Source organism: Saccopteryx leptura, chromosome 3, assembly GCF_036850995.1.
Source record: "Saccopteryx leptura isolate mSacLep1 chromosome 3, mSacLep1_pri_phased_curated, whole genome shotgun sequence".
NCBI classification, from domain to species: Eukaryota; Metazoa; Chordata; class Mammalia; order Chiroptera; family Emballonuridae; genus Saccopteryx; species Saccopteryx leptura.
Window position 1 is genome coordinate 355,704,139 of NC_089505.1, and position 27,513 is coordinate 355,731,651.

Genomic DNA, 27,513 nt, shown 5'->3' on the forward strand with positions numbered 1-27,513 from the left:
GTTGATGGTGACGCTGCCCAGTGAACAGCTGTGGCCCGTCCCCTGGGAAGGTCCCACTGTGCCCTGTTCTCCCTGAGAAGCAGAGGCTTGTCTAAAGAAAAGGATAATATACGGCATATTGTCACAGGAAAGCTTGAGGCTGCTGGAGGTCAGTTTCGTATTAGTAATCAAAAGGTACTTTGGGTCTTTGGTTTTTAAAGATGAATGAACTTGTTTACTTTTTCCTTCTCTCTTCATACCTTGTCCTGAGCCACCTGGGTTTAGCAGAAGTTGTGCCGGTTGATGAAAAGTTCACAGAGCAAAGTTTTCAATGGGGCTCTCTTGCTGGGGTGGGGCAAGCCAACCATCTGCATCAGGAGGGCTCATGGAGCCCCTCTGCACCTCGGAGAAGAAAGCGGCCTTTGTCACAGCCACGTGTGACCAGCTGTGTTACCACAGTGGGACCACAGTACCCTCACTGAACTGCGTTCTGGGCGGGGCGCCCACCTCCACATACCCACAGCCGAGGTTGACGAGATCAGGTTCCACTCCCAGAGCCAGGCTCATCAGAATCGGGCACACACCACGTCTTTGTAGGCATGACTGTCTCCAGCCCTCACTGGGTCCGGGGGCAGGGTACCACACGGTATCCTGTCTGTGGAAGCCAGAATCCAGGGCTATGGGCCCGTGGGTGGGACATGACTTCTGTGTCTCAGACTCTGGAGAGTCTGAAGTTATTCTCTTCAAGAGCCTCTGATCTTGTTGGGAGAGGACATATACAGGTGAACACACAATATAATATACACAGGATGGATTATAGAATGTATACTGAAACCTATGTAATTTTATTAACCAAGGTCACCCCAATAAATTCAGTAAAACTTTTTTAAAAAAAGAAATAAGATATGTACAGAGAGAAATATCAGGGGGAAATGCACATTTGTCTATAATTAGGGGTTTCATTGTGTGGTGATAATTCTATGCCAGCGCCCCCCCCCGTCCTCCCATCTCCTCTGTGTCATTGACTCCCAAAGTGGGCTCCACCCCAAGCTCTCCCAGAGCTTCAAGCCCATATTCCATCTTATCCTGGATACCGTGCGAGCATATGTCATCAGCAGGCTGTGGTCTCCAAGGCCCTCCTCATCTCTGCCTTCCACTTGCTTCTCTCATTAACCCTCAGCTCTGTCCTCACACCTGTCGCTGTGCAGCGAGCTTCCATTGCTGTGCCTCCCTGAGGTTCCGCCACCACAACTTGAGTTTGGACTTTGTATTATCTCTTGCCAGGGCAACTGGTTCCTTTCTTACACATCTGCTAGAGGGTGTGGTGGTGGGCATGAGATTCCTTCCTGTGAGCAGGTCTGGCGGTGGGAGGAAGAGCTGGCTGCCGAGTGGGGGAGAGCAAGGACAAGCTGGAGGCCACCAGCCCTTCTGTATTTCTCTCTCACCTCCAAGGAAAGTGTAATCCTTGCCTGACTAGGTGGTGGCGCAGTGGATAGAGCATCCAACTGGGATGCGGAGGACCTGGGTTTGAAACCGAGGTTGCTGGCTTAAGTGCGGACTCATCCAGCTTGAGTGGGCTTGAGCGTGGGATCATAGACATGACCCCATGGTCTCTGTCTTGAGCCCAAAGGTCGCTGACTTGAGCCCAAGGTCACTGGCTTGAGCCCAAGGTCGCTGGGCTTGAGGAAGGGGGTCACAGACTTGGTTATAGCCCCCCTGTCAAGGCACATATGAGAAAGCAATCAATGAACAACTAAGGTGCTGCAACAAAGAATTGATGCTTCTCATCTCTCTCCCTTCTTGCCTGTCCCTGTCTGTCTCTCTCTGTCTCTGTCAAAAAGAAAGGTGTAATCCATCAACATCTCTGCATGTGTATTAATATCTTTTTAAATTATTATTAATTGAATTTATTGGGATGGCATTGGTTGGCAAAACCATACAGGTTTCAAGTGTACGACTCAGTAAAACACCATCTGCCCACTGCATAGTGTGCCCTCTGCCCTTGCAAAAAGTCTCCTTTTTCTCCTAATTCCTTATTCCCTGGACCCTCAAGAAGCACCTCAGCTGCATATGGTTCCCAAGTCTTTCTTCCTGGTTGGTGACACTAGCTTTCATTTCTAAAGAGTCTAGACTGGGCCGTCAGGGAAGCTTGTGCAGAACTCTCTGGATAGCCATGACCTCACTGGCTGGTGGGGGCGCCTGAAGCCACTATTGGTCATCAGGGTGGTGATTCAGGCAGGAGCACCGGCTGTGGAGCAGCCCAGAGCAAGGACTGGCTAGAGCCCCTCCGCAGCCCGCTGTCCACTTCTCATGGTAACCATGGCAATCATGAGTCATGCCCACTGCTTCCACCTTCCACTACTATTCTGATTTCTTCTGGTGGTCAAGTTCAACCTGTAACTGTGCGGGAAGGGGAATCTGGGACATCTAGTTCTAGCTTGATCACCGCCTTCCCACTTATATTCATGTTCTTAATAATATCTGGCTCATAAAATGTCCTCAGTACAAGTATGAGGGAGAGATGGGCAGAGTGACTATGAAATCCACCCAGGAAGGAAGAGTAGACGATGTCCTGATAAAGGGATAAAGGGTGTTGTTGTACCTTGTACATGCTACTGTGCATGCATTCTGTTACATTATCTGGAATCTTCCGTCAATGTCTCTGTGAGCAGAAACTGTCTCTTTTTTTCTCATTTGTCTTATGCTATCTGTATTATTTACTTTGCACAAATGGACACACACTTGAATATTTGATATATCCTTTTCTTTCTCACACAGAGCATTGCTGACTGCAGATACTCACCAGCACTCTGTTGTCTTTTACTATTCAATACATACACTGGAAATTGACCTTTATCACCTTATAGAGATCTTCCTTCCCCTCTTTTCTTCCCTCCTGCCTTCCTTTCTTCCCTCTTTCCTTCTTTTTCTTTCTTCCTTCCAGTGTCTCTTTTACAGTTTCTTATCCCATTGTATGAATACTTAGAGTTCCTTCCATCACTTTTCATGCATGGGGATTTAGGTAGTTTTCAGTATTTTGAAATTATATAAAAAAAAAAATGTAGCAGTGACTCATTTTGTCCATGTGTTTTCTTTTATTAGGAGGCATATCTTTGGGTGGATTCCTAGAAGTGTGATTGCTTGGTTAAAGGTCTTTATAAATTTAGTTTGGTTTGGTGTTGCTAATTTCTGCTCCGGAATTGTTATTCCAGTTTCAATTTCCATGAGCTGTATCTGCGAGTGTGTTTTCTTCATAGCCTCAGCCATAGAGTGTGCTTTATTGTAATTTTAAAAATTTATTTAGAAAAATCTTTATTGTAATTTTAATATTGCCAGTATGACAAGTGAGCAGTGCCATCTGAGTCCTGTTTCAGATTGCATTTCTCTAATGGCTGGTGGGACTGAGGGCCATTTCTCCCTCCCTTTTTGTGACTTCTTGAGAAACTGCCTCTTTCTTGTACCCTCTTGCCCCAAAATGGGTGAAGTGTTCAAGAGAGGAGTTTTCTGGCCTTCTCTCTTCAAACTTAAAAGAACTGGTTGTTGGGCGCTCTAGCTGTGTATACATCGTGGCTCCCACCAGCTACTTTACAGAAGACAGAAGAAGTATGACCGGGCTAAAGATGGCCTTCTGGAACACTTTCCTGGAAGCAGTTTTTCAATGCCCAGAATGGAAGTAAATTTTCCAGGGTTAGTCTAGAAATTAATCACTTTTCTACATAAAGACTTTGCAAGGGAGTTTGGCCCTGGCCAAGCATCCAGTGGTTTGGCATCAGAAGTGAACATTCCCAGGCTCAGGAACGGGCCTGGAGGGTCAACCGCCGAGTGTAACTTAATGTCTACAGGAATAACATGGAGAAGGAGCTAATTTTTGTTGAGCATCATGCGAGGTACAATGCTCATTGCTTAATTTGTATCATTTCCTCTCATCTTGGTCACAATGATCTGGGCTGGGTATTAGCTTTATTTTTTAGTTCAGGTTGAAAGAGTTTGAGTCACAGCCCCTGGCTGTACAACTAAATGTCAGAAGCAGGAGCTGAACTAGCCCACGTCTGTCTGGACCTGGGGCCCTTGGCCTTGCCGTGGTGCCCTACAAACGTGCTGGATTTATTTTCCTGGTCCTCAATTTCTCTCCATCTGGCTAATCTTGGCAAAATATGTTGCCAACTCTGCCAGAGGTTAGGTGTTTGTCTAGGAATAGAGATACTGGAGCAAACCCCAATCTTCAATTCCATACGGTGCTCTGGGACAGGTGTCGAGGCGCCTAAGGATGAGCTGATGCAGAATGTGACACACTGAGCCATGCCCACGGTTTATGGCTGGAATGTGGGACGCGGGAGGCAGGAGCTGTCACTCCCAATCTTCAGCCAAGTCAGCGTGAGACTATTGATTCTTCAGCACATGTTCTTGAACTGAGACAGTCCTGAGTGACCTGGTTGGGAGCCCATGGCACTGGCCCACAGATTGCTTGGTCCTGGATCTGACATACAGCCCAGGTGCTGGCAGAGTCAGGAAGAGGTTCTAGAGCAGAAAGCAGAGGCTTGGCACTCAGCTCCCATTAGCTTTTGTGAAGAATGTCTGAGATTGCTTACCCCAGATCTCATCACACCCATGCTCAGTCCTATTTATATAATCCTTTTACTTTTCTCACCAAAATGCGATCAATGAGATGGTAGCCTTTGTGTATCTGCAAAGTGCGTGCGCACGCGTGCACACACACACACACACACACACTTTGTTCTTAGACCAACTCAGAGCAGCAGTACCACTTTGAAGTTAGAATAAGGAGACTGAGACTTTGGCCCACCTTTAAAGGTTAGACAGTGTCCCCCTTTATGAGTGGAATACTACAATGAAGAATGCATTGCATTTGTGGAAACAAAGTTAGAATGCAATCATTTGTCTGATGGATTATGTTAATGTGTCCTGAATCTCACTGAATAATTTTTTAAGATCTTTGATATAATAATTTTGCACTTTTAGTATAATCCAGAGAAAAAACACAATAACTCACAGGTGTCAAGAGGCTAATAGTAAATATTCTGAGGAAAACAGCTAATTGTGGAAAAGATTCTTGTGGAGGAAAGAATTTGGGGTTGGGGTGTAAGTCCGACCTTCTGGGCTTTCTTTTCTTTTAGCTGTAAGCTCCTGTGTGACTCGATATCTGTGCTGAGGGTGTGCTCCCTGCTCTTAGAAGCCCCAAGAGGTAAATGACAGGGAATTCTAAGGAACTTTCTGTATCCAAAGAGCAAGCGAACTGAATGGAAGCAGAGGAAAGGGTCCGATTGATCAGGTGCCTGTCCCCTGTGGTATAAGGATTCCCAGGTGCCAGGGTCTTTCCCTGTGGAGGTAAAGGAAGCCTTGTGGTTATAATGTGTGGATGCTGCCTCTCTTTGCTGCCCAGACACTTCCTATGACCTTCGAAATCACCAGCTCAGGAGCATACTGTCTGTTTCAGCATAAGCAGATCCTGCAAGTGGGCCTCGTGCAATCATGAGCTGTCTGTGGGAAGGTGATAGGAACCTCCAAGCAAGCCACAAACCTCCCATTCAGTCTCATCCACAGCTCTAGAGAGAACCTCCTTCAGCCTCATCCACAGCTCTAGAGAGAACCCTCCTTCAGCCTCATCCACAGCTCTAGAGAGAACCTCCCATTCACCCTCATCCACAGCTCTAGAGAGAACCTCCTTCAGCCTCATCCACAGCTCTAGAGAGAACCCCCCCCATTCACCCTCATCCACAGCTCTAGAGAGAACCTCCCATTCACCCTCATCCACAGCTCTAGAGAGAACCTCCCATTCACCCTCATCCACAACTCTGTGGAGAATCACCCCATTCACTCTCATCCACAGCTCTAGAGAGAACCCCCCATTCATCTTCATCCACAGCTCTAGAGAGAACCTCCCATTCACCCTCATCCACAGCTCTAGAGAGAACCCCTCATTCACCCTCATCCACAGCTCTAGAGAGAACCTCCCCTTCAGCCTCATCCACAGCTCTAGAGAGAACCCCCCATTCACCCTCATCCACAGCTCTAGAGAGAACCCCCCCTTCAGCCTCATCCACAGCTCTAGAGAGAACCCCCCATTCAGCCTCATCCACAGCTCTAGAGAGAACCCTTCATTCACCCTCAACCACAGCTCTGGATAGAATCACCCCACTCACCCTCATCCACAGCTCTAGAGAGAACCCCTCATTCACCCTCATCCACAGCTTTAGAGAGAACTTCCCATTCACTCTCATCCACTGCTCTGGAGAGAACCTCCCATTCACCCTCATCCACAGCTCTAGAGAGAATCCCCCATTCACCCTAATCCATTGCTCTGGAGAGAACCTCCCATTCACCCTCATCCACAGCTCTAGAGAGAATCCCCCATTCACCCTAATCCATTGCTCTGGAGAGAACCTCCCATTCACCCTCATCCACAGCTCTAGAGAGAACCCCCCATTCACTCTCATCCACAGCTCTAGAGAGAATCACCCCATTCACCCTCATCCACAGCTCTAGAGAGGATCCCTCATTCACCCTCATCCACAGCTCTAGAGAGAACCCCCATTCACCCTCATCCATAGCTCTGGAGAGAATCACCCCATTCACCCTCATCCACAGCTCTGTGGAGAATCACCCCATTCACTCTCATACACAGCTCTGGAGAGAATCACCCCACTCACCCTCATCCACAGCTCTGGAGAGAATCACCCCATTCACCCTCATCCACAGCTCCAGAGAGAACCCCTCATTCACCCTCATCCACAGCTCTGGAGAGAATCACCCCATTCACCCTCATCCACAGCTCTGGAGAGAATCACCCCATTCACCCTCATCCACAGCTCTAGAGAGGATCCCTCATTCACCCTCATCCACAGCTCTAGAGAGAACCCCCATTCACCCTCATCCACAGCTCTAGAGAGAATCCCCCATTCACCCTAATCCATTGCTCTGGAGAGAACCTCCCATTCACCCTCATCCACAGCTCTAGAGAGAACCCCCCATTCACTCTCATCCACAGCTCTAGAGAGAATCACCCCATTCACCCTCATCCACAGCTCTAGAGAGGATCCCTCATTCACCCTCATCCACAGCTCTAGAGAGAACCCCCATTCACCCTCATCCATAGCTCTGGAGAGAATCACCCCATTCACCCTCATCCACAGCTCTGTGGAGAATCACCCCATTCACCCTCATCCACAGCTCTAGAGAGGATCCCTCATTCACCCTCATCCACAGCTCTAGAGAGAACCCCCCATTCACCCTCATCCACTGCTCTGGAGAGAATCACTCCATTCACCCTCATCCACAGCTCTGTGGAGAATCACCCCATTCACTCTCATACACAGCTCTGGAGAGAATCACCCCACTCACCCTCATCCACAGCTCTGGAGAGAATCACCCCATTCACCCTCATCCACAGCTCCAGAGAGAACCCCTCATTCACCCTCATCCACAGCTCTGGAGAGAATCACCCCATTCACCCTCATCCACAGCTCTGGAGAGAATCACCCCATTCACCCTCATCCACAGCTCAGTAGAATCCCCAGGAAGGCACGTTGTCTTCCTAATTTGGGGAATCCAAGTACTATGGACTGAACTAGGGTTCCCCGTATGGCCCCCTGCTTTAAGTGCACCACAGCCTTGCCTTGGCTGACCCTCCCCCCTAACCAAAAACTGAGTGGAGTGGACCAAAAACGAGCCTAGGGCTGAAATAGGCCTTTGAGGCTGGAAGGACAGGTTCTGTTTCAAAACAGCAGACACTTGGAATTGCTCAATTTGAAACCAAAATTCTTGAGAGTTGCTTTTTGTTGTTGTTGTTTTATTGTGAAAGAAGTCATTCTTCCATATGGTTGGCTTTCCTCCTGGGCTAATTGCGCAGTCTGCTCTTTGGGGAACCGCATCGCCACTCGGCATGCCTCAGACGCCTAAAGCCTAGGAAGACTGTACGCCTCTGGAGAGCGACTCCTGTGTCTGTCCAAGGGCTGGGTCTCCGCCTCCTCCCACACCAGTCTCCCCAGCCAGTTGCATATTTGGTGGAGAGATTTATGGGACTGAACCCACAGCTGCAAATTTTCTTTTCTTTTTTCCAAGAACTGCTTTCTGCTGTCAAGACTGTTACACACTAAACACAGACACACAATTTATTTACGATGGCAGTGTCCAAGACTCCCAAGGGTTATCCCTGCTGACTGTGAACGTTTCTGTGGACATAAAGCATTCTGTAGATGTAAGGACTTCATTCTCTAGAAGTAACTAGCCCAGCTTAACTCAGCTAATGTCTCTGTGTAAGGTTTTGGACTATCCCGGAGTCTAATTACACTGTCCAACTCCTTCAGCTCTGAAGCAACTTTGTTTAGGTGAATATCTCATGGACGGGACCAGAGATTCCATAACCGGATTCCACTGCTCTGTTTATTTTAGACTTATGTTGCTATTTTACAGTGGCCTCTGGAATCCCTCTCTTTGGTGCTTTTGGATGGGGAAAATTTCTCTCTTCTCACCCTGTTTTGCTTTTATTTTTACTCTTCAACCTGAATGAACAACTCCAACTCAACATCTATTTCTAGTTCCCAAATCAAAACCCAAATTGACTTTCCTGGGTATGGACCCATGCAGTGGTCTGTCTCTCTACAATCCTCATTCACTGTTTGGGGGCAGGGGAGATTGAGCAGGAAGAGGGGAACAAGAGAAAACCCAATAAATATATAACATTTCCTGGAATTAAACTGGGCTTAGTACTTAATCAGATATGATCCTCATAATAAACTTGCTCCTCATTTTACAGATGAGTTAAAATACACTCAGAGAATGTGCAACTTGCCCAGTCACATAACTAACAAACTGTAAAGGCAAGAGTCAAAACTATTTTAGAAAATATATAAATACAAATGATTTTTACAAATTATTTATATAGATCTGAAGCTATTATAAAGTGAATTATTACCCAGGAATTCTAAGACCGTAGGCTAGTTGTCTAGTTTTGAAATGTATGTAAGTGAATCACGTTGTGATTCTAGTATTGGATACATAATTAGGAGTGGAACTGCTGGTTCATAGGTTATGCATGTGTGTGACGTGGGGGTTATGCCTAATTGTTCTATCCTTTATTGAGAGTGCAGTGGACAGAATAGAGACAGACCCATAGATAGAGAGCAGGCTGACAGCTGTTGGGGTGTGGGGTTGGGTGAGGGAGGTGGAGGGATTGAACAAAAAAGGACCAAAAGAAAAAAGAAAAAAGCTCATAGACACAGACAAGTGTGGTGATTGCCGAGTGAGGGCAGAGCTGGAGGAGGGTGTGAGGGGGATGAATGGTGGTGGACAGAGACGTGACTTGGGGGGGGGGGGGGCGGTGAACACACAATACGGTGTACAGAGGTTGAAACCTGTATAGTTTTGTTAACCAGTATCAACCCAATAAGTTCAATAAAACAGAAAGTGGAGCAGAATAGTCTCTGACAGTTATTGTTGAATTGTCTACCCCTTGAATTCTGTGAATTTGGCTACATGTATCTTAGGGCTTTTGTGTTGGGCATGTATGTTGGTATATGTATTTGTTAGGCACACATGTTTATAATTTTTAAATTTTTCGATGGATTGAAACTTCTGCCATCATGAAATGTCCCTCTTTTCCACAGTGCTGCCTTTGTCATAAGTCAGATGTCCGTGTGTGAGAGTCAGTTTCTGAACTTTCAATTCTGCTACCTTAGTGTATATGCCTCTACCAGGACTACTGATGCGCCTTAATAAAATATAGCTGGATAATCTTTTAGACCTTTCTGTTGTTGTTACTGTTTATCTATCTAAAACATGTAAGGGTTGGAGACAGACTCTCACTTTACATTCTTTCTTTTGTATTGTTCTGAACTTCAGTTTACATAATGTCTCCTTTCCAAATTTAGTGTATGCAAACTCCTAGTCTACTTCTCGGCACGCTGGTAACCAGTCAACAAAAGTGAGTAATAGACAATCACTAATACGTAGAAGTGGGTTTCCTTCACATAGAATTGTAGAGCTGAATGGTACTTGAAAGTCACTCTTAAATTAAAAAAAAAAAAAATTCAGCCCAACTTCTCAGATGAAGAACTAATGCTTGGAGAAGTGAAGTGACTCAGAGCAACTCAAAGTGATTCAGAATGACTCAGCTGCCCCTGTACAGAGCTGAGGCTAGAACTTACCTCCTGGTGCTTCCTCATTACTCCCTGCTTAACTCTGCCCTTGCGGAAAGCCTCCCTGGGGAGGGAGGAAGGAAGGAGAGAATCCCCGGAGAAAAACTTCTTAGGAAATCCGTTTTTGCTGTGCATGAGCTAAGCTTTATAGGCGAATAAAGGGGGTGCCTCACATTGAGCGTGGTTACACCCATGCTCTGTTGGTCACCTGACGCCTCCCTTCTCACCCACCTCCAGGAGACAGATGGTATATCGAATCTTCTGCTATCCTGTTTCTATTGTGAAGCAAAGATTGTGCAACCAGAAAGGAATGTGAGTGAACTTGGTAATGCCAGTTAACTGCACAGATTAGGTGATGTAATCACCATGACCAATGGTATAGTTTAGGGTTTGCTGACTGAATTATATGCCACATTGTTACCAAGGGTGATTCCCTCTCCTACATTTATGTTATGTCTTTCCTCCTAGAGTCTTTAAAGCCTTCAAGGAGTCATTAATCTTTCACCTCGATCTTGCCCAAGATCGGAGCTGCCTACAGTGAAAGGACCTTCCCTGTAGGTTGTAAAGTAATGTGCTTATTTGAACTCTGGTTGAGGCTAATAAGATGACATGTACCCCTGCCAGGGCTGGCCCAGAAGGAAAAATCGGCCCGAGTTATTCTTAAAAGAAGAAGAATGCCCTCTTACTACTCCCAAACATGTTCCTCCCTGCTGATGAGGGCAGTGATGATGAGGACGGTGCTAAGGATGATCAAGTGAACATTAATCCATTCTCAAGGATGGTGGAAGGAAAAATCAAATTCCACATTCTTAAGAAATTCAGTGTGTAAGAGGTGCTTGGATACCAGGGTAGGTGTTCATTCATGTGGTATCAGTGCTAGCTTTAGGAGAGCTGATTATCTATTACTTGGAGGAAGTGTAGCCCAGGACTTAAGTATAGGAGTTTGTAGTAAAAATCTTGGCTCCTAGCCCTGGCCGGTTGGCGCAGTGGACAGAGTGTCCGCCTGGCATGTGGACATCCCAGGTTCAATCACCTGTCAGGGCACATATCCAGTGGCTCCTCGATTGGTCTGAGCATTGGCCTTGGGCACTGAGGATAGCTTGGTTGGTTTGCCCGTAGGCCTCAGGCACTGAGGATAGCTTGGTTTATTTGAGCATCAGCTCCAGACAGGGGCTGCTAGGTGGATCCCGGGCAGGGCACATGCAGGAGTCTGTCTCTATCTCTCCTCCTCTCACTTAAAAATAAATCCTGGCTCTACTACTTACTAGATCCAGTCACATCTCTGATGTGAACTGGGAATAATAATAATAATAATAATAATACCTTCATTATAGGGTGTATTGGGAATTTCAAGTGAGATTATGCATGTAAAGAACTTTGGAAAAATAATAGGTGTTCCTATTCGTTATTAGAGTGTTGCTCATGTTAATTGGCAAGTTGTGACCTAGGAAGTAATCTGGCTGTACACCTTAACTTACACAATGTTATATGTCAATTATATCTCCATAAAGCTTGGAGAAAAAGAAGTTATATAATGAGCCCACAAACACACTCACATACACATAAAAAAATAAATAAAACAAAGGCCTGGCCAATTGGCTCAGTGGTAGAGCATCGGCCTGGTGTGTGGATGTCCTGGGTTTGATTCCTGGTCAGGGCACACAGGAGAAACAACCATCTGCTTCTCCACCCCTTCCCCCTCTCTTTTCTCTCTCTCTTCTCCTCCCTTCCTGCAGTCATGGCTTGATTAGAGCGAGTTAGTCCCAGGCACTGAAGATGGCTCCATGGCCTCTGTCTTAGGTGCTAAAAAAGTGGCTCCAGTTCCAACGGAGCAAGGGCCCCAGACAGGCAGAGCATCACCCCCTAGTGGGCTTGCCAGGTGGATCCCAGTCAGGCATAAGCGGGAGTCTGTCTCTGCCTCTCCTCCTCTCATTAAAATTAAAAGAAAAGAAAAAGAAAAAAGAAAACAAAAGAAGTAGTCTAGATGTACAGAGAGACCAAATGAATGGCTGGGCTTTCTCAGGAATGGTTAATAGGAGAGATAACAAATCATCCATTAAAAGATGGTGCTTAAATAACACGTTTATACTGTTGCTTTCACAATCTCTTATGTCAGATTATGAAAACCTGGGTGTATGATTTGGAGCAAGGTTTAAAAAAATGGGAAAAATCTAAATATAACATTTTGCTCTCTAAACTTTAAATTTCAATAGCTTTTCCATATTTCTTCATCTACTCATGACCTGCTGCTCTGGCATCCCTCAGCCTTCTCCTATTTTTGATACCTTGGCTCTAGAAAGCCTCCGTCCACACTCACAGCATGTCTGGACATGGGTTGTATTTTCCACAGCAACAGTTGAGAGAAGGTGGCTCACGTGTGGCTTTAAAAGTATGTGTGCTCTAACATGGCAACAGGCTGGGTTATTTTTGGTATTGTGATTTGAGCAATTTGCATATCACCTCTGATGGTATTCCTAAACTTCAGCATTTGAACATTGTTAGTAATAATTTTGAAGTCTAGCAGATAGTAAAATTTGGCTCTAAAAATAATAGACTTCATGGCCTTGGTCAGCCTGGCATATGGAAGTCCCAGGTTCGATTCCTGGTCAGGGCACAGAGGAGACTATCTGCAACCATCTGCTTCTCCCCTCCCCCCCCCCACCCCGCCTCTCTTCCCCTTCCACAGCCTGGGTTCAATTGGTTCGAGTGAGTTGGCCCTGGGCGCTGAAGATGGCTCCATCACTGAAGATGGCCTCACCTCAGGTGCTAAAATATCTTGGTTGCCAAGCAACAGAGCAGCGGCCCCAGATGAGCAGAGCATCCTTCAGTAGGGGGCTTGCCAGGTGGATCCCGGTCAGGGTGCATGTGGGAGTCTGTCTGTCTGCCTCCCTGACTCTCACTTAAATAAAAAAATAACAAATTAAATAAATAAATAAATAAATAAAAATAATAGACTTCAGGCAAGTATACATAATATCTAATAAAAACTGAAATGTCAGTCTCTTAAGGCTGTTAATTCTCACAGTCATAAAATGCATTATTATAATATTAACAGGGCCAGGGTGAGCATTTAAAATAACTTTGGTAGAAGAAAATGCTAGCCTTGGCTAGATAGCTCCGTTAGTGAGAGCATCGGCCTGAAGCACAGAGGTTGCCAGTTCAGTCCCCGGTCCGGGCACGTACGGACTAGATTGATGTTCCTGTCTTTCTCTCGCTCTCTCTCTCTCTGTCTCTTTCTCTCCCTCTCCCCCCCCCACCCCTCGGGCTAAAATCAATAAATTAAAAAAAAATTATTTTTAAAGAATAAAATGCTAGTGTATACTTTATAGCACAGTTCCTCAACATAGTGCTTTACTAGAATCACCTAATATACAAGGTGGGGCAAAAGTAACTTTACAGTTATGAGTATATGAAACAGTTTATTCTTGCATTATTATTTATGAGTTATTGTATTATTTTCCAAACACACAACTTGTAAACCTACTTTTGCCCCACCCTGTTTATTCATTGAAAATGCAGACTCTTGGGACCTACCTTGAAGAGTCTGGTTCGGGAGGTCTCCGGTGAGATCTGAGAATCCCCATATTCTGTCAGCCCCTACAGGTGACCCGTGTTTTCACTCCAATGGAGGGGCCATTGTTTTACATATATTTGGGTACGCTTTTCACTTGAGCAATTGAACAGTGAAAATGGCTTAAATAGTGTTAACTGGAACTTCTGACATGCAACCCTGCAAAAACCTTATTTATTAATGGGTGTATTTCCTATCATAAGTAGCATTCAAATAAGATAGCTTGGATGCCTGGCATGGATTCACAGGAAAGAGTTCTGCTTTGGGTAGGAGCTTGAGAGGATGACCTCTAGAGTACACCCGAGTGTCGTATTAGATTTTAAGCATTAGCTTGCACTTAACAGCTTGGTTCTGCTTTCTGTGGCATTTGACTAGATCGGCTTCCATACTTGACTCACCAGGACTCGACTCTGCCCAAGTATTTCCTGTGTCTGTGTCTTTCTTCTTTTTATGACTCTTTCTATCTCTGAAACTTTCTTTCTGTTGGTCTCCATCTTGTTAAATGTTTTATTTTTTAGAGAAAGTCTGAAGCAACCTTCACCTCCAATTGTTCTTTTTCCTTCAAAATGAAAGAGAGAGAGAGAGAGAGAGAGAGAGAGAGAGAGAGAGAGCCCAGAGTAGATTTGTATGAATGCAGCCATTTCAGAGAAGTGTTTTGCTGAATACAGATTTCCGTGGCACTGAGAAGACACTTATGTAATCATAGGTGTAGTGTTTCCCCCCAGCCTCACTCCCACTTTGGATGAAACAATTGAACAATTGTGATCTCTCTCCAGCCATGCAGAACTTAAGGTACAGTTGCACAATCGCACGGGCACTCAGTCTGTCCGGAGGGTTGTCAGACATCTGCCAGGACTGGCGCAGGGAGAGGAATGAGGGGAAGATTATTTGGTTGGTTTGGCTTCTTATCAGGAGGAAGACTGGATGGAGTTCAGCCTAGGTATTTATCCCAACTGATCACACCCTGAAATGTGCTGAGTCCTGCCTCCTTCTTCCTGTTAACTCTTTCCAGACCGACAGTGGCTTTTAGAATAATGTGTTCCATAACCCTTCTTTATGGAGTTAAGACGCCGTGGTTTTTTGGTAGATTGAGTTTAGAGAGGCTACATGAGTTCACAATCAATCTCTTGTCTATGAACTGGGGAAAAGAGAGAATTGCAATCAGACCTTTGAAAAACAGACCAGATAAAACAGGAAAAAAAAAATGTTAACCACACTCGAATTCTTATTACCATCTACGGGTGGTAATAAGTCTCTGAGCCCAGGTAGGAGGTCATCTGTACCTAAGGCAGGTGTGTTCAGACGTCATCACATGTACTGTTTGTTTGCATGTATTTACTTTTTAATCTAGAAGGAAAATAAGTTTTCCCCAGATGGTGCGTTTCCTGTGGTTACTCATAATGTGTGTTTATTTGCAGAACATAGTGTACTGCAGCTGCTAATTGGAAGTCCATTCTAACTGAATGTGTTACAGAGTTCTACTGGTACATCTCAATGGTTTTGCACATCTTTAGTAACAGGACATTGGACTGCTGGAAGCACTGCAGTTGCTGGGAGCTCTTAGGGAGAGATGACGTCATTTCTACCAGCCTGACTCTAAAAATACTACCTTGAAAATAAGCACATAAAATGACTTTTTTTTATGGTCTCATTCAAGGAAACAACTTGAAATAAATGTGTAAGGTTGCCTATTACTGAGGATTTTAAGTGACACAAAAAGCAACCCAAACTTAACTGAGTAAAAAACCTTCTTATGAAGTTGGAAGAGCGTAGACATCAGCATCACAGGATACAGAGTGGGCAAATGTAGGTTTACTGTGACATTTTGTTGTGTTAATGAAGCTATTTTAATCATCCTAACCCGCATGCCTTATTCTATACCAACAACTGGAAACCCGCTTTTGCCCACCCCTGTATTTGAGGGGACCTAGACTATTTAATTAACAGGTAAAGCACACAGAAAAAAACATTTGTTTTCTACTATTCTTTGCATTCCCCACACTTACATATGTATATCTTTATGAATTTGTATTTATGTAGGGTTGTGAAGTAATATGGAGTCCAGGTTCCAGATGTGACATTTAGTTGCATGACCATGAGCAAATAACTTCTCTGAGATTTTGTTTATAAGATTTGTATTGGAGATCACAAATTGCCAGTGACAAAAAAAAAACAAAAAACCCAAAAACAAAAATACCCCCAAAAATCCCACTCTTATAAAGGGAGAAATTGATTGGATAGATATCAAGAATGTAAGAGAATCAAAGGCTTTCTAAGAACCAAGCTTGATAGCGGACTAGACCCAGAGATCTGGGGATCTAAGTAGCGGAGCAAATAAAAAGAAATCAGGCACAAAACAAGGATGGTTACTCTCACCACTTTTATTCAACATAGTTCTGGAAGTCCTTGCCTTCCAGGAGAAAAAAATAAAAAGGCATTTAAATTGGGAATGAAGAAGTAAAGTGTCACTTTTCTCAATGATGTGATTCTTTATATAAAAAACCCTAACAACGCCACCAAAAATAACTATTAGAAACAAAAACAAATACAGTAAAGTTGCAGGATATAAAATCAATGTATAAAAAAAGTTGTAAGATATAAAATCAATGTATAAAAATCCACTGCTTTCCTGTGCTAACAGTGAACTTTTAGGGAAAAAAAATGAAAAAATGTCCTTTTGTAATTGTAACAAAAAGAATAAAATGCCTAAGAATAAACTTTAAAAAGGATGTGAAGGACCCATATACTGAAAGCTACAAAGGATTATTAAAAGAGATTGAAAAAGAGCCTGACCAGGCGATGGCGCAGTGGATAGAGCGTTGGACTGGGATGTGGAAGACCCAGGTTCAAGACCCCGAGATTGCCCGCTTGAGCTCGGGCTCATCTGGTTTGAGCAAAAGCCCACCAGCTTGAACCCAAGGTCGCTGGTTCCAGCAAGGGGTTACTCAGTTTGCTGGAGGCCCACAGTCAAGGCACATATGAGAAAGCAATCAATGAACAAGTAAGGTGTTGCAATGAAAAATTAATGATTGATGCTTCTCATTTCTCTCCGTTCCTGTCTATCTGTCCCTGTCTATCTCTCTCTCTGACTCACTCTCTGTCTCTGTAATAAATAAATAAATAAATAAATAAATAAATAAATAAATAAATAAATAAATAAACTTTAAAAGAGATTGAAAAAGATACAATGAAATGGAAAGATATTCCATGTTGGCATGGATTGAAAGAATCAGCATAGTTAAAATGGCCATATTACCTAAAGTAATTTACAGTTTTAGTGCATTCCCCAACAAAATTCCAGGGTCATTTTTTAAAAAAATCAAACAAAATAATTATCAGTTTTGTATAAAATCAAAAAAGACCTTGGATAACCAAAACAATCATGAGAAAAAAGAACAAAGTTAGAAGTATCACATGAACTGTCTTCAAACTATACTACAGAGATACAATAATCAAAACAGCATGGTATTGGCAGGAAAACAGACACACAGAGCAATGGAACAAAACTGAGAGCCCAGAAATAAAATCATATGTATTTGGGCAAATAATTTTTGCAAAAGAGCCAAAAACATCCAGGGAGCAGAGAAAGCCTCTTCAATAAATGGTGCTGGAAAATTGGAGAGCCACAAGCAAAAGAATGAATCTAGACTACAGTTTGTCCCCTGTACTAAAATTAATTCAAAATGGACCAAAGACCTAAATAAAATATCTGAAACAATAAATTACATAGAAGAAAACAGGTATTAAATGTACGGCCTTAAAGAATTTTATGAGCCTGACCAGTGGTGGCACTGTAGGTAGAGCTTCAGCCCAGGACGCTGAGGTCCCTGGTTCGAAACCTCGAGGTTGCCAACTTGAGCACGGGCTCATTAGCTTGAGTGCAGGCTTGCCATCTTGAACACAGGGTCATTGGCTTGAGCGCAGGATCATCGACATGATCCCAAGGTCACTGATCTGAGCCCAAAAGTCACTGGCTCGAAGCCCAAGGTTGCTGGCTTGAGCAAAGGGTCACTGGCTTGGCTTGAGGCTCCCTGCTTTCCCCCTACCCCATCAAGGCACATATAAGAAGCAATCAATGAACAACTAAAGTGAGTCAACTACAAGTTGATGTTTCTCATCTCTCTCCCCTCTCTCTCTCTCTCTCTCTCTCTCTCTCTCCCTCCCTCCCTCCCTCTCTCTAAAATCAATTTTTTAGAATTTTATGAATTTGACCTTAAAGGCAAGGGAAGTAAGGTAAAATAAAAGCTTTCTGCACAGCAAAAAACAAAACAAAAAAAACCTTCCAATAAAACAAAAAGAATCAATCAAATGGGATATATTTGCACACAGTTCCAAAAAAGGGTTAATATTCAAAATATATAAAGAATACATGCAACTTAACACCAAACAAATAATCCAATAAAAAAATGGGGAGAGGACCTGAACAGACACTTCTCCCAAGGAGACATACAAATGGCCAAGATACAGGAAAAGATGCTTAACTTTACTAGCTATTAGGGGAATGCACATCATATCTACAATGAGGTCCCACCTCACACCTGTTAGAATGGCTATTATCAACAAGACAGGTAATAACAAGTGTTGAAGAGGCTGTGGAGAAAAAGGAACCCTCATTCACTGCTGGTGGGAATGTAAACTGGTACAGCTGGTATGGAAAACAATATGGTGGTTCCTAAAAATATTAAGAATAGAGCAATTGTTCTTCCGGGTATCTACCAGAAAAACTCAAAAACATTTATTTACAAAGCTATATGCACCCCTGTGTTCATTGTAGCTTTATTCATAGTGTCCAAGACATGGAAACAACCAAAGTGTCCCTTCATAGAGGGTTAGATAAAGAAGATGTGGTACATGTATATGATGGAATACTACTCAGCCACAAGAAAGGATGAAATACTGCCATTTGCAACAACATGGATGGACCTTGAGAATATTATGCTATGGGAGATTAGTCAGTCAGAAAAGCCTCATCCATTTTCAGAACCATAGGAAGTGTGTGGAATCTATTACCTCAACTGGAATACCTTAGCAAGTCAAAGGAGACACTACTAATAAGTATGCAAAAACAATAGGTATGAAAGAGCACTGTCCTGGGAACACCAGGCTGTAGGGTCTCCCTATACATTGGGTCCAAATGAATAACAACCCACAAATACTCTGACTGCAATAATGTATTGACTACCCCATAGGTTCAGAGAACTGTAGTAGAAACTTTACATGCTTGGCCTCATTTAATTCTTACAACAATCTTATAGGTGATATCATTACTATATTATGAACCATACCTATTTTAGAGTTTAGGAAAATAAAGTTCAGAAATGCACATACTTCAGCTAGTAAGTTGCTGAGTTAGGATCTAAACCCAACTTGGTAAAACGCGACAACAAATGCTTTTTCCACTAGATTGCCTTCCGGAAAAGGCGCAGCTGTCAGCTGTGTAGGGTTGGGTATTTTAAGAAGGACATGACCTATGAGAACTACACAGTGTCTTTATTAGAGGTGTGTGAAGAGCCCGGAGCTATAATAGGTGCTTTTCCTCTGTCTTGCCCTTAGGTCTGTCAGTTTGTCGTCTCTGTCAATGGGCTCAACGTGCTGCACGTAGACTACCGGACAGTGAGCAACCTGATTCTGACGGGCCCACGGACCATTGTCATGGAAGTCATGGAGGAATTAGAGTGCTGAGCGGGTGGCCTTTTCGGCTCTTCCAGTGACCTGCGGATAAGGAAAGCCAAACCAACGCAAAGCAGTGCAGTGACAAGATTTCCATGCACGTGGACGGATGGCTTTGGACACACAAATCTTCTCTCGTACATACATGTCTTAATTTGAGTTTCCTACACTGTTTGAATGTGGAAGAACTGGGTCATACATCTTAAAAACAACCACAACTTCTGTCAGTGTAGAAAATATTTGAGATGCAGGATTTTCTTATTGGGTAGATCGCGTCCCTTGATTTCTGTTGGTAGTTCTCATCCACTGTTTTTTGTTTGTTTTTTATCTTACTTTGCAGAAAGTTGCTCCTCTAGCGAAAATAGCAACATGCTACAATCCCCTTTGCAGGAAGTCAATAGAGTAGCTTTTATAGACTTTAAATTGTGTTCTAAATGAGCACAGAACTGTTTATTGGAGAACCTTGATTTCACTGAGCTTCAAATGAAAGCAACAGTCAAAGGAATAGTACCTGTTAATTAGCGTTTTGAAGTGGGTTCTAAAGCAGTCTAGTGCTGAAAAGCCATCAAAAGATGGCTTTTTCTTAATTCCTGCCTTTAGTATCAACTTTTAACAGATGTTTTCAACTATGGCATTAGTTAAGAAACAAAAACTTAGTGATGACTTGGGTGGGTAGATAGGAAGATACAACTTAAAATGGTTTGTTCTTGTTTCTAAATCACGTTGTTCTATCAGCGATGGACAGCTTTCTAGAATTAACGCTGAGTGTGTTGAATGTCAAAACACAGATGTTTGCATATATACATATAATTCAGAATCAAGCCTCTGGCAAGAGTTCACTTTGAGGTTGCCCCTTTATAAGTGAAGTGTCGCTAGGACTTGGCCCGCATGTGATAACACTTGAAACGAAATTGCCTTATTGGCCTGGATTTTTACTTGCTTTCTGGTTTAATATATTCTAAGGACATGACATGCTGCATATTTGGCAGAATTATTTTTCACCGAAAGTGTAACTTTTCAGCTCACTTGTGTATATATGCACGTTCCTTTTTTTGGTCTAGAAAAGAATGGAGATTGGGGCTTGGTGTATAGATGAAATACCTTAAAATGCCAAATTAGAGAGTCAGGGAATGCTGAATTCTTCTTAATTTTTATATAATGCATTCTGATAGCCGAGGTCACTTTCTCACTATGTATTAAAAAAAAATGAAATATAAGTGATGTACCTCAGCCATTTTTTTGTGATAGGTTATCATAATGTATTGGTACTGGTGGAATCAACATACCATGTTAGTGATGTTACATATCTATGTTTCTGCAATCCAACCTTTCTGATCTAGTAGCGTTCGTCAGAGAATAGGATTTTGAAGTCAGATGGAATGTCTGATATTAGTACTGTCGATCTACATGTGAGAAATATTATCGCCTCTTGTGTGTATTATCGTGTGTGCGTTTATACTGTACGCCAGTCTCTGTGCTGTACAGCTCTTATCAAACATAATCTCTCTTCGGCCTCATCACAACCCTGCAAGGTAAGTATTATCATCTTCACTGTTTGGTTGTGGAAACGAAGCCTGAGCAACTTTTAAAAATGGTCTCTGAGTTAACCCAGCTGCAAACACTATTAAGTGATACTATCTTGGATTCAAACACGGGCTAATTTAATGTGAAAGCCCATGTTCCCAGAGCCCCTCTCCAGCCTTGCCCCTTTAGGGACCTTCTGTTAAAGACTTGCTCTGAACCAGGCGCTGTGCTAAAATTAGGCATTGCTTATTCTTACTGGTCTGTGAGGTCAATGTTGTTATTCTCATTGTCCCCATTTTACAACTGAGGAAACTGACTCATAAAGAGGTTAGTCGGAGGCCCAAGGCCACACACTAGTATAAGTGGGAGGCTTCACCATGCAGCTTTAAAAAAGTTTTAGAACATCTGCCCCAGGTAATCATTAACTGATAAGAGAAGGACCACCTTTTAGGGAATGGCATGTTCTTCTTGCCTGCTCCTTGGACCTTTACCTCACGTCCTGCTGCTGTCATCTCGGGCCCTGGCATGATACCACTTCCCTCTAGCCAGTCCAAGCATCAGAGAAGTAAGTGTCTGGCTTACTTAGTGCATACAACCTCCTGCCTATGAAGTTTATTTGATTTAGAGTGTTATCAATGTCTTTGAGCATATGAATACCAAGGTGAAGGAAGGAAGGCAAAAAAGGAAGGAAGGAAGGAAGGAAGGAAGGAAGGAAGGAAGGAAGGAAGGAAGGAAGGAAGGAAGGAAGGAAGGAAAGGAAGGAAGAAAGGAAGAAAGGAAGGAAGGCAAAAAGGAAGGAAGGAAGGAAGGAAGGCAAAAATGGAAGGAAGAAAGGAAGGAAGGCAAAAAAGGAAGGAAGGAAGGAAGGCAGACAGCCAAACTGCTTTAATGTTTAAAACTCTATCCCTAAATGTAACACCAAGAATTTTTCTAAATTAACAGTAAGCACTATTTCTAAGAACTTTTATTTCAGTGGATGTGTGATCTGTGTGTAGCAGTTTATTGTGTGTGAGGTTTCACTCATTGATTGTTCATTGAGATTTTTCTTGTTTCTTGCGGTAGGCCTGAAATGCTCTTAAGACTGCTTTCACTGTGTCCCATAGATTTTGGGTTGCTGTGTTCTCCTTTTCATTTGTTTGAAGGTATCTTTTGATTTGTTCCTTGACCTTATTATTGACCTATTCGTTATTTAGCAAAACTTTATTGAGCTTCTTTGTCTTTGTATGCTTTTTGGTTTTTTTCTCGTGATTGATTTCTGGTCAGAGAAGATGCTTGATTATGATTTCAGTCTTCTTAAATTTATTGAGCCTTGTTTTGTGTCCTAATAGAGGTTTCACTCATTCAGAATCCCTGAAATGGCTTTCTTCATTCCCAGAGAAAACACTTTGATTATTCAGGTGTTTGTATAATGTGTTTATGTTTTCATGATGGAGATGAAAACAGTTTTTTGTTTCTTCATTAGCATTGTATGTGCTATCAGTGCAAATCCAAAAGCTATGTTTGTTAATTCTAGTGTAGAGAGAGTTGTCTTCTGGGTTTATTCTATTGTCTTTTATTAATCTCTGTTAAACAATTATATGAATTGATCAGTAGATTAGTTGAGAAATTATGGATAACATGAAGATACCCATGTCTGAGTAGATTAGATGTACTCAACCTCACACCATCTTTAACTTCACAGCATCTTAAAGGTGATGTGTTTGAGTGGTAACAATGAATAATTTAAAAATCATTGCTTTCAGTTCAAAGCATAGTTTTATATTTTCAGATAGTCATTCCTTTCAAATAGGCTGTGAAAATAATCTACTTTTGAAACCTATTTTAAACTAATGGTATTAACTATTCTCTCCTATTGCATATTAATCCTGTTTCAATTTGTTCATAAGTGATTGGAATAACTCTTCAGTTTTGCTAATTGGTTGTGGTCTACTGATATCATTGACCATGGTTTTTACTCATTTAAAGCAGAATTTCAGGTATAATATGTTTTTCCTCAGATCAATACCAAAAGGACAAATCTACAGTGTACCAAAATGAAGATTATCATCTAAGTTAGCATATGGTATTGTCAAATGCATTAATATATGTACTTAATATATATGCTTATTTTTAAATTAGATTGAAATTTATGTTCTCCTTTTATGAAAAAAAAAATGTAGCATAATACTTAAAATTATAAGGTGAAAATAGATAGTATAGCATGAAATAAATGTTAAATTTTTAAAACAGTGACTTTAAGGTTTCACTTTTTGTTCTTTTAGAACAAATTAGCTTTTTTGTTGTTTTTTTTTTTTTTTTCTGAAGCTAGAAACAGGGAGAGACAGTCAGACAGACTCCCGCATGAGCCCAACCAGGATCCACCTGGCACGCCCACCAGGGTGCAACGCTCTGCCCACCAGGGGGCTATGCTCTGCCCCTCCGGGGCGTCGCTCTGCCGTGACCAGAGCCACTCTAGTGCCTGGGGCAGAGGCCAAGGAGCCATCCCCAGCGCCCGGGCCATCTTTGCTCCAATGGAGCCTCGGCTGCGGAAGGGGAAGAGAGAGAGAGGAAGGAGAGGGGGAGGGGTGGAGAAGCAGATGGGCGCTTCTCCTGTGTGCCCTGTCCGGGAATTGAACCTGGGACTTCTACACGCCATGCCAACGCTCTACCACTGAGCCAACCGGCCAGGGCCCAAATTAGCTATTTTTTATTCTAAGAAAAGCTTGCATTATAAAGCTGATCTACTACTAACCTATCAGAAAGGAACATATGGGACTCATCTCCAATTCTCTAATGTAGCCAAAAGTGCCATTTGTAAAACTACTTAATGATGGATATTTTCTGAAGCTCTTTTGCCTGGGGGAAAAAAAGTGCATTAAAAAGCTTTTTCTGTACTCTGTTTGAGTTGAAATCACTTTTCACTATCTAGTCTAGCATTGGTGAGTATTGTGAACTAGTCTATATGGGAAATGTTCTATGGTTTTTTTACTACTCTGGGAGAATGTTCAGTATGAAAGTATTTTTACTTTCAACTAATTAGAAAATTGGTTACACAATTCATTATGGGTTGGGGGTAGGCTAGCATCTGGGGGTGAGTGGTTCTTCAAACTGCACTCAATATTAACCAGAAGAACTTGACATTTTGTCTCATATGTATTCATTCAAGAAACCTCACTGAGGATTTATTTCTTGCTGGACACTGCACAAGGGCCCTGGGAATACAAAACTGAATTCCTCAATCTAGCTTATTCTCTAAGAGTCACCATTGGGTCTATCTCCTGCATTTCTCTGCACGCAGAGGGAGGAATATGAAATAGTGGTACTGAAGCAGGCGGTCCAATGCCAGAAACTACCCAAGAACCAGAACACTGACAACTGTTTCTTCTTCCCAGTCTTCCTCCACTTTCCCTTACCTAGGGTAGCCCCAATGGTGGATGTTGAGTTTACCATTCTCTTGTTCTCTTTGTTCTTAATAATTGTTTAGGGTTTTTAAAAATAAACATTCTTAGAAGAACATCAAATTTTATATGAACTTTTTGGACTTGCCTGTTTTAAGGATTATATTACTAAGATTCTTCTAGATTTTTGTGTGTAGTTGTAATCAATCCATTTTTTTCAAGGCTTCAAGCATTTCTAAAGCACATGTTTTTATCTATTTTCTTCTCATTAAACATTTGGGTTATTTCCAAGTAATGTTATTGTTGCCATACAGTGGTGGGATTCAGCCGGTTCGCACCAGTTCGGTAGAATCAATACCTAATTTTTTGTTGAGTTTAGTGAAGTGGTTGTTAAAATAGCACTTGTAATCAGGGTTCTCTCTAAGGTGGGGTTTTTCAAACATGAACATAATATGTTCAGAGAAGAGAAGTTGCCCAACTGTTTCTAATATATACAGCGCAATGACTATTAGTCTAATGGGCCTACCTGTAAAAGAATGGGATCCTACGCCTACAGTGGAAAGATGGTTAAGGATAAATCACACAGCCCATGATGCTCAGATAAAAGCAAAGAAAATTGTAAGTGAGGACGCCATATATCAAGAAGCAATATGGCAATCTTAAATAACAGTTTTATTTTTTGGTCAGGTCTTATTTAATATTTTTTATTAATATTTTAAAACTCTTATAATCTAGTTTTGTGTACCTCTTTTATTCTTATTTAAGTATTAAATGCATGAAATAATAAACTAGCTTTCAGTATATCATTTTTTAATACTTAAAATAGTCTTTAGGGTAGAAAACCAGTTGTTAAATTATTTGAATCCCACCACTGTAGCTATAAGTGATTACTATGAACATTGTTACACCATCTCCTAGGAACAAGTGGAGGAGTTTCTCATAGGTATCCACGTAAGAGAGTCGTACTAACTTTACAAAGTCACAACTAACTAGTTTACAAGCTGATTGAACCGAGGTACACTCCCATCCAAAATAATAAGTGATACATGCTGATTAATATCTTCTTCAACACATGATACTCTGAAACTTCTTCATTTTCGTCAAATAACTATGTATTCGGTCAATTACACTGAGAGTCCTAATTTGCTGTAAAGCTCATAAAACTAAAAGCACAAAAAAAATGTAAGTAGTTTGTAATCCTAACTTACTACTACATCAATGTCTTCATGACGCCCAGGGCATCTTCAAACTGTGTCCTACATAATTTTGTGATTCCAATGAGGAAAGGATTATTGGAAGTCAGTATAACATATTCAAGAAAACCCCAAAATAACTTATTAAGCTATTATTATCTGCCTGTCACTAAGTCTTTGGCAAATAGCAGTAAATAAGACAGGCCCCTAACCTTATGATGTTTATGTATTCTTGGGGGACACAAATAATAATTAAGTTATATAAACAAAACAGTGCATTTTAAATAGGGGTAAGTACTAAGAAATAAAATGAAACCAAATGGGATGATAGAAAGTGGAGTTGCACCATATGTTGGGCCACAAAGACAATATCAGCAAATTTAGAAAAATTGAAATTGTACCAAGCATATTTTCTGATCATAAAGCCTTGAAACTAGAATTCAACTGTAAAAAAGAGGGGGAAAAACCCACAAAAATGTGGAAACTAAACAACATACTTCTAAAAAATGAATGGGTCAAAGAAGAAATAAGCGCAGAGATCAAAAGATACATACAGACAAATGAAAATGAAAATACGACATATCAGAATCTCTGGGATGCAGCAAAAGCAGTAATAAGAGGAAAGTTCATATCACTTCAGGCCTATATGAACAAACAAGAGAGAGCCGAAATAAACCACTTAACTTCACACCTTAAGGAACTAGAAAAAGAAGAACAAAGACAACCCAAAACCAGCCGAAGAAAGGAGATAATAAAAATCAGAGCAGAAATAAATGAAATAGAGAACAGAAAAACTATAGAAAAAATCAATAAAACAAGGAGCTGGTTCTTTGAAAAGATCAACAAAATTGACAAACCCTTAGCAAGACTCACCAAGGAAAAAAGGCACAGGACTCAAATAAATAAAATCCAAAATGAAAGAGGAGAGATCACCACAGACATCATAGATATACAAAGAATTATTGTAGAATACTATGAAAAATTATATGCCACCAAATACAACAATCTAGAAGAAATGGATAAATTCCTAGAACAATACAACCTTCCTAGACTGAGTCATGAAGAAGCAGAAAGCCTAAACAGACCAATCAGCAGGGAGGAAATAGAAAAAACTATTAAAAACCTCCCCAAAAATAAAAGTCCAGGCCCAGACGGTTATACTAGTGAATTCTATCAAACATTCAAAGAAGACTTGGTTCCTATTCTACTCAAAGTCTTCCAAAAAATTGAAGAAGAAGCAATACTTCCAAACACATTTTATGAGGCCAACATAACCCTCATACCAAAACCTGGCAAGGATGGCACAAAGAAAGAAAACTACAGACCAATATCTCTAATGAATACAGATGCTAAAATTCTAAACAAAATACTGGCAAACCGAATACAACAACATATTAAAAAAAGAATACATCATGATCAAGTGGGATTCATCCCAGAATCTCAAGGATGGTTCAACATACGCAAAACGGTTAACGTAATACACCATATCAACAAAACAAAGAACAAAAACCACATGATCTTATCAATAGATGCAGAAAAGGCTTTTGATAAAATACAACACAATTTTATGTTTAAGACTCTCAACAAAATGGGTATAGAAGGAAAATATCTCAACATGATAAAGGCCATATATGATAAACCATCAGCCAACATCATTTTAAACGGCAAAAAACTGAGGACTTTCTACCTTAAATCAGGAACAAGACAGGGTTGTCCACTCTCTCCACTCTTATTTAACGTGGTGCTAGAAGTTCTGGCCAGAGCAATCAGACAAGACAAAGAAATAAAAGGCATCCATATTGGAAAAGAAGAAGTAAAGGTATCGCTTTTTGCTGATGATATGATCCTATACATCGAAAACCCGAAGGACTCCACAAAAAGATTATTAGAAACAATAAACCAATACAGTAAGGTCGCAGGATACAAAATTAACATACAGAAGTCCATAGCCTTTCTCTATGCCAACAATGAAATATTAGAAAACGAACTCAAAAAAATAATCCCCTTCACGATTGCAACAAAAAAAATAAAATACCTAGGAATAA

General features: G+C 41.7%; 1 protein-coding gene across 2 annotated transcripts in view; it reads left to right on the forward strand.

The window, feature by feature from the left end:
* DEPTOR (DEP domain containing MTOR interacting protein) overlaps positions 1 to 23,130 on the forward strand; it is a 137,843-nt gene extending 114,713 nt beyond the window's left edge. For both annotated transcript variants that reach the window (XM_066379411.1, XM_066379408.1), the window contains exon 9: positions 19,258 to 23,130. In XM_066379411.1, coding sequence (XP_066235508.1) covers positions 19,258 to 19,386 — 129 coding nt within the window. In that variant the 3' untranslated portion in view covers positions 19,387 to 23,130. The remainder of the gene's footprint in view (positions 1 to 19,257) is intronic.
* The last annotated feature ends 4,383 nt before the right edge of the window (positions 23,131 to 27,513 follow it).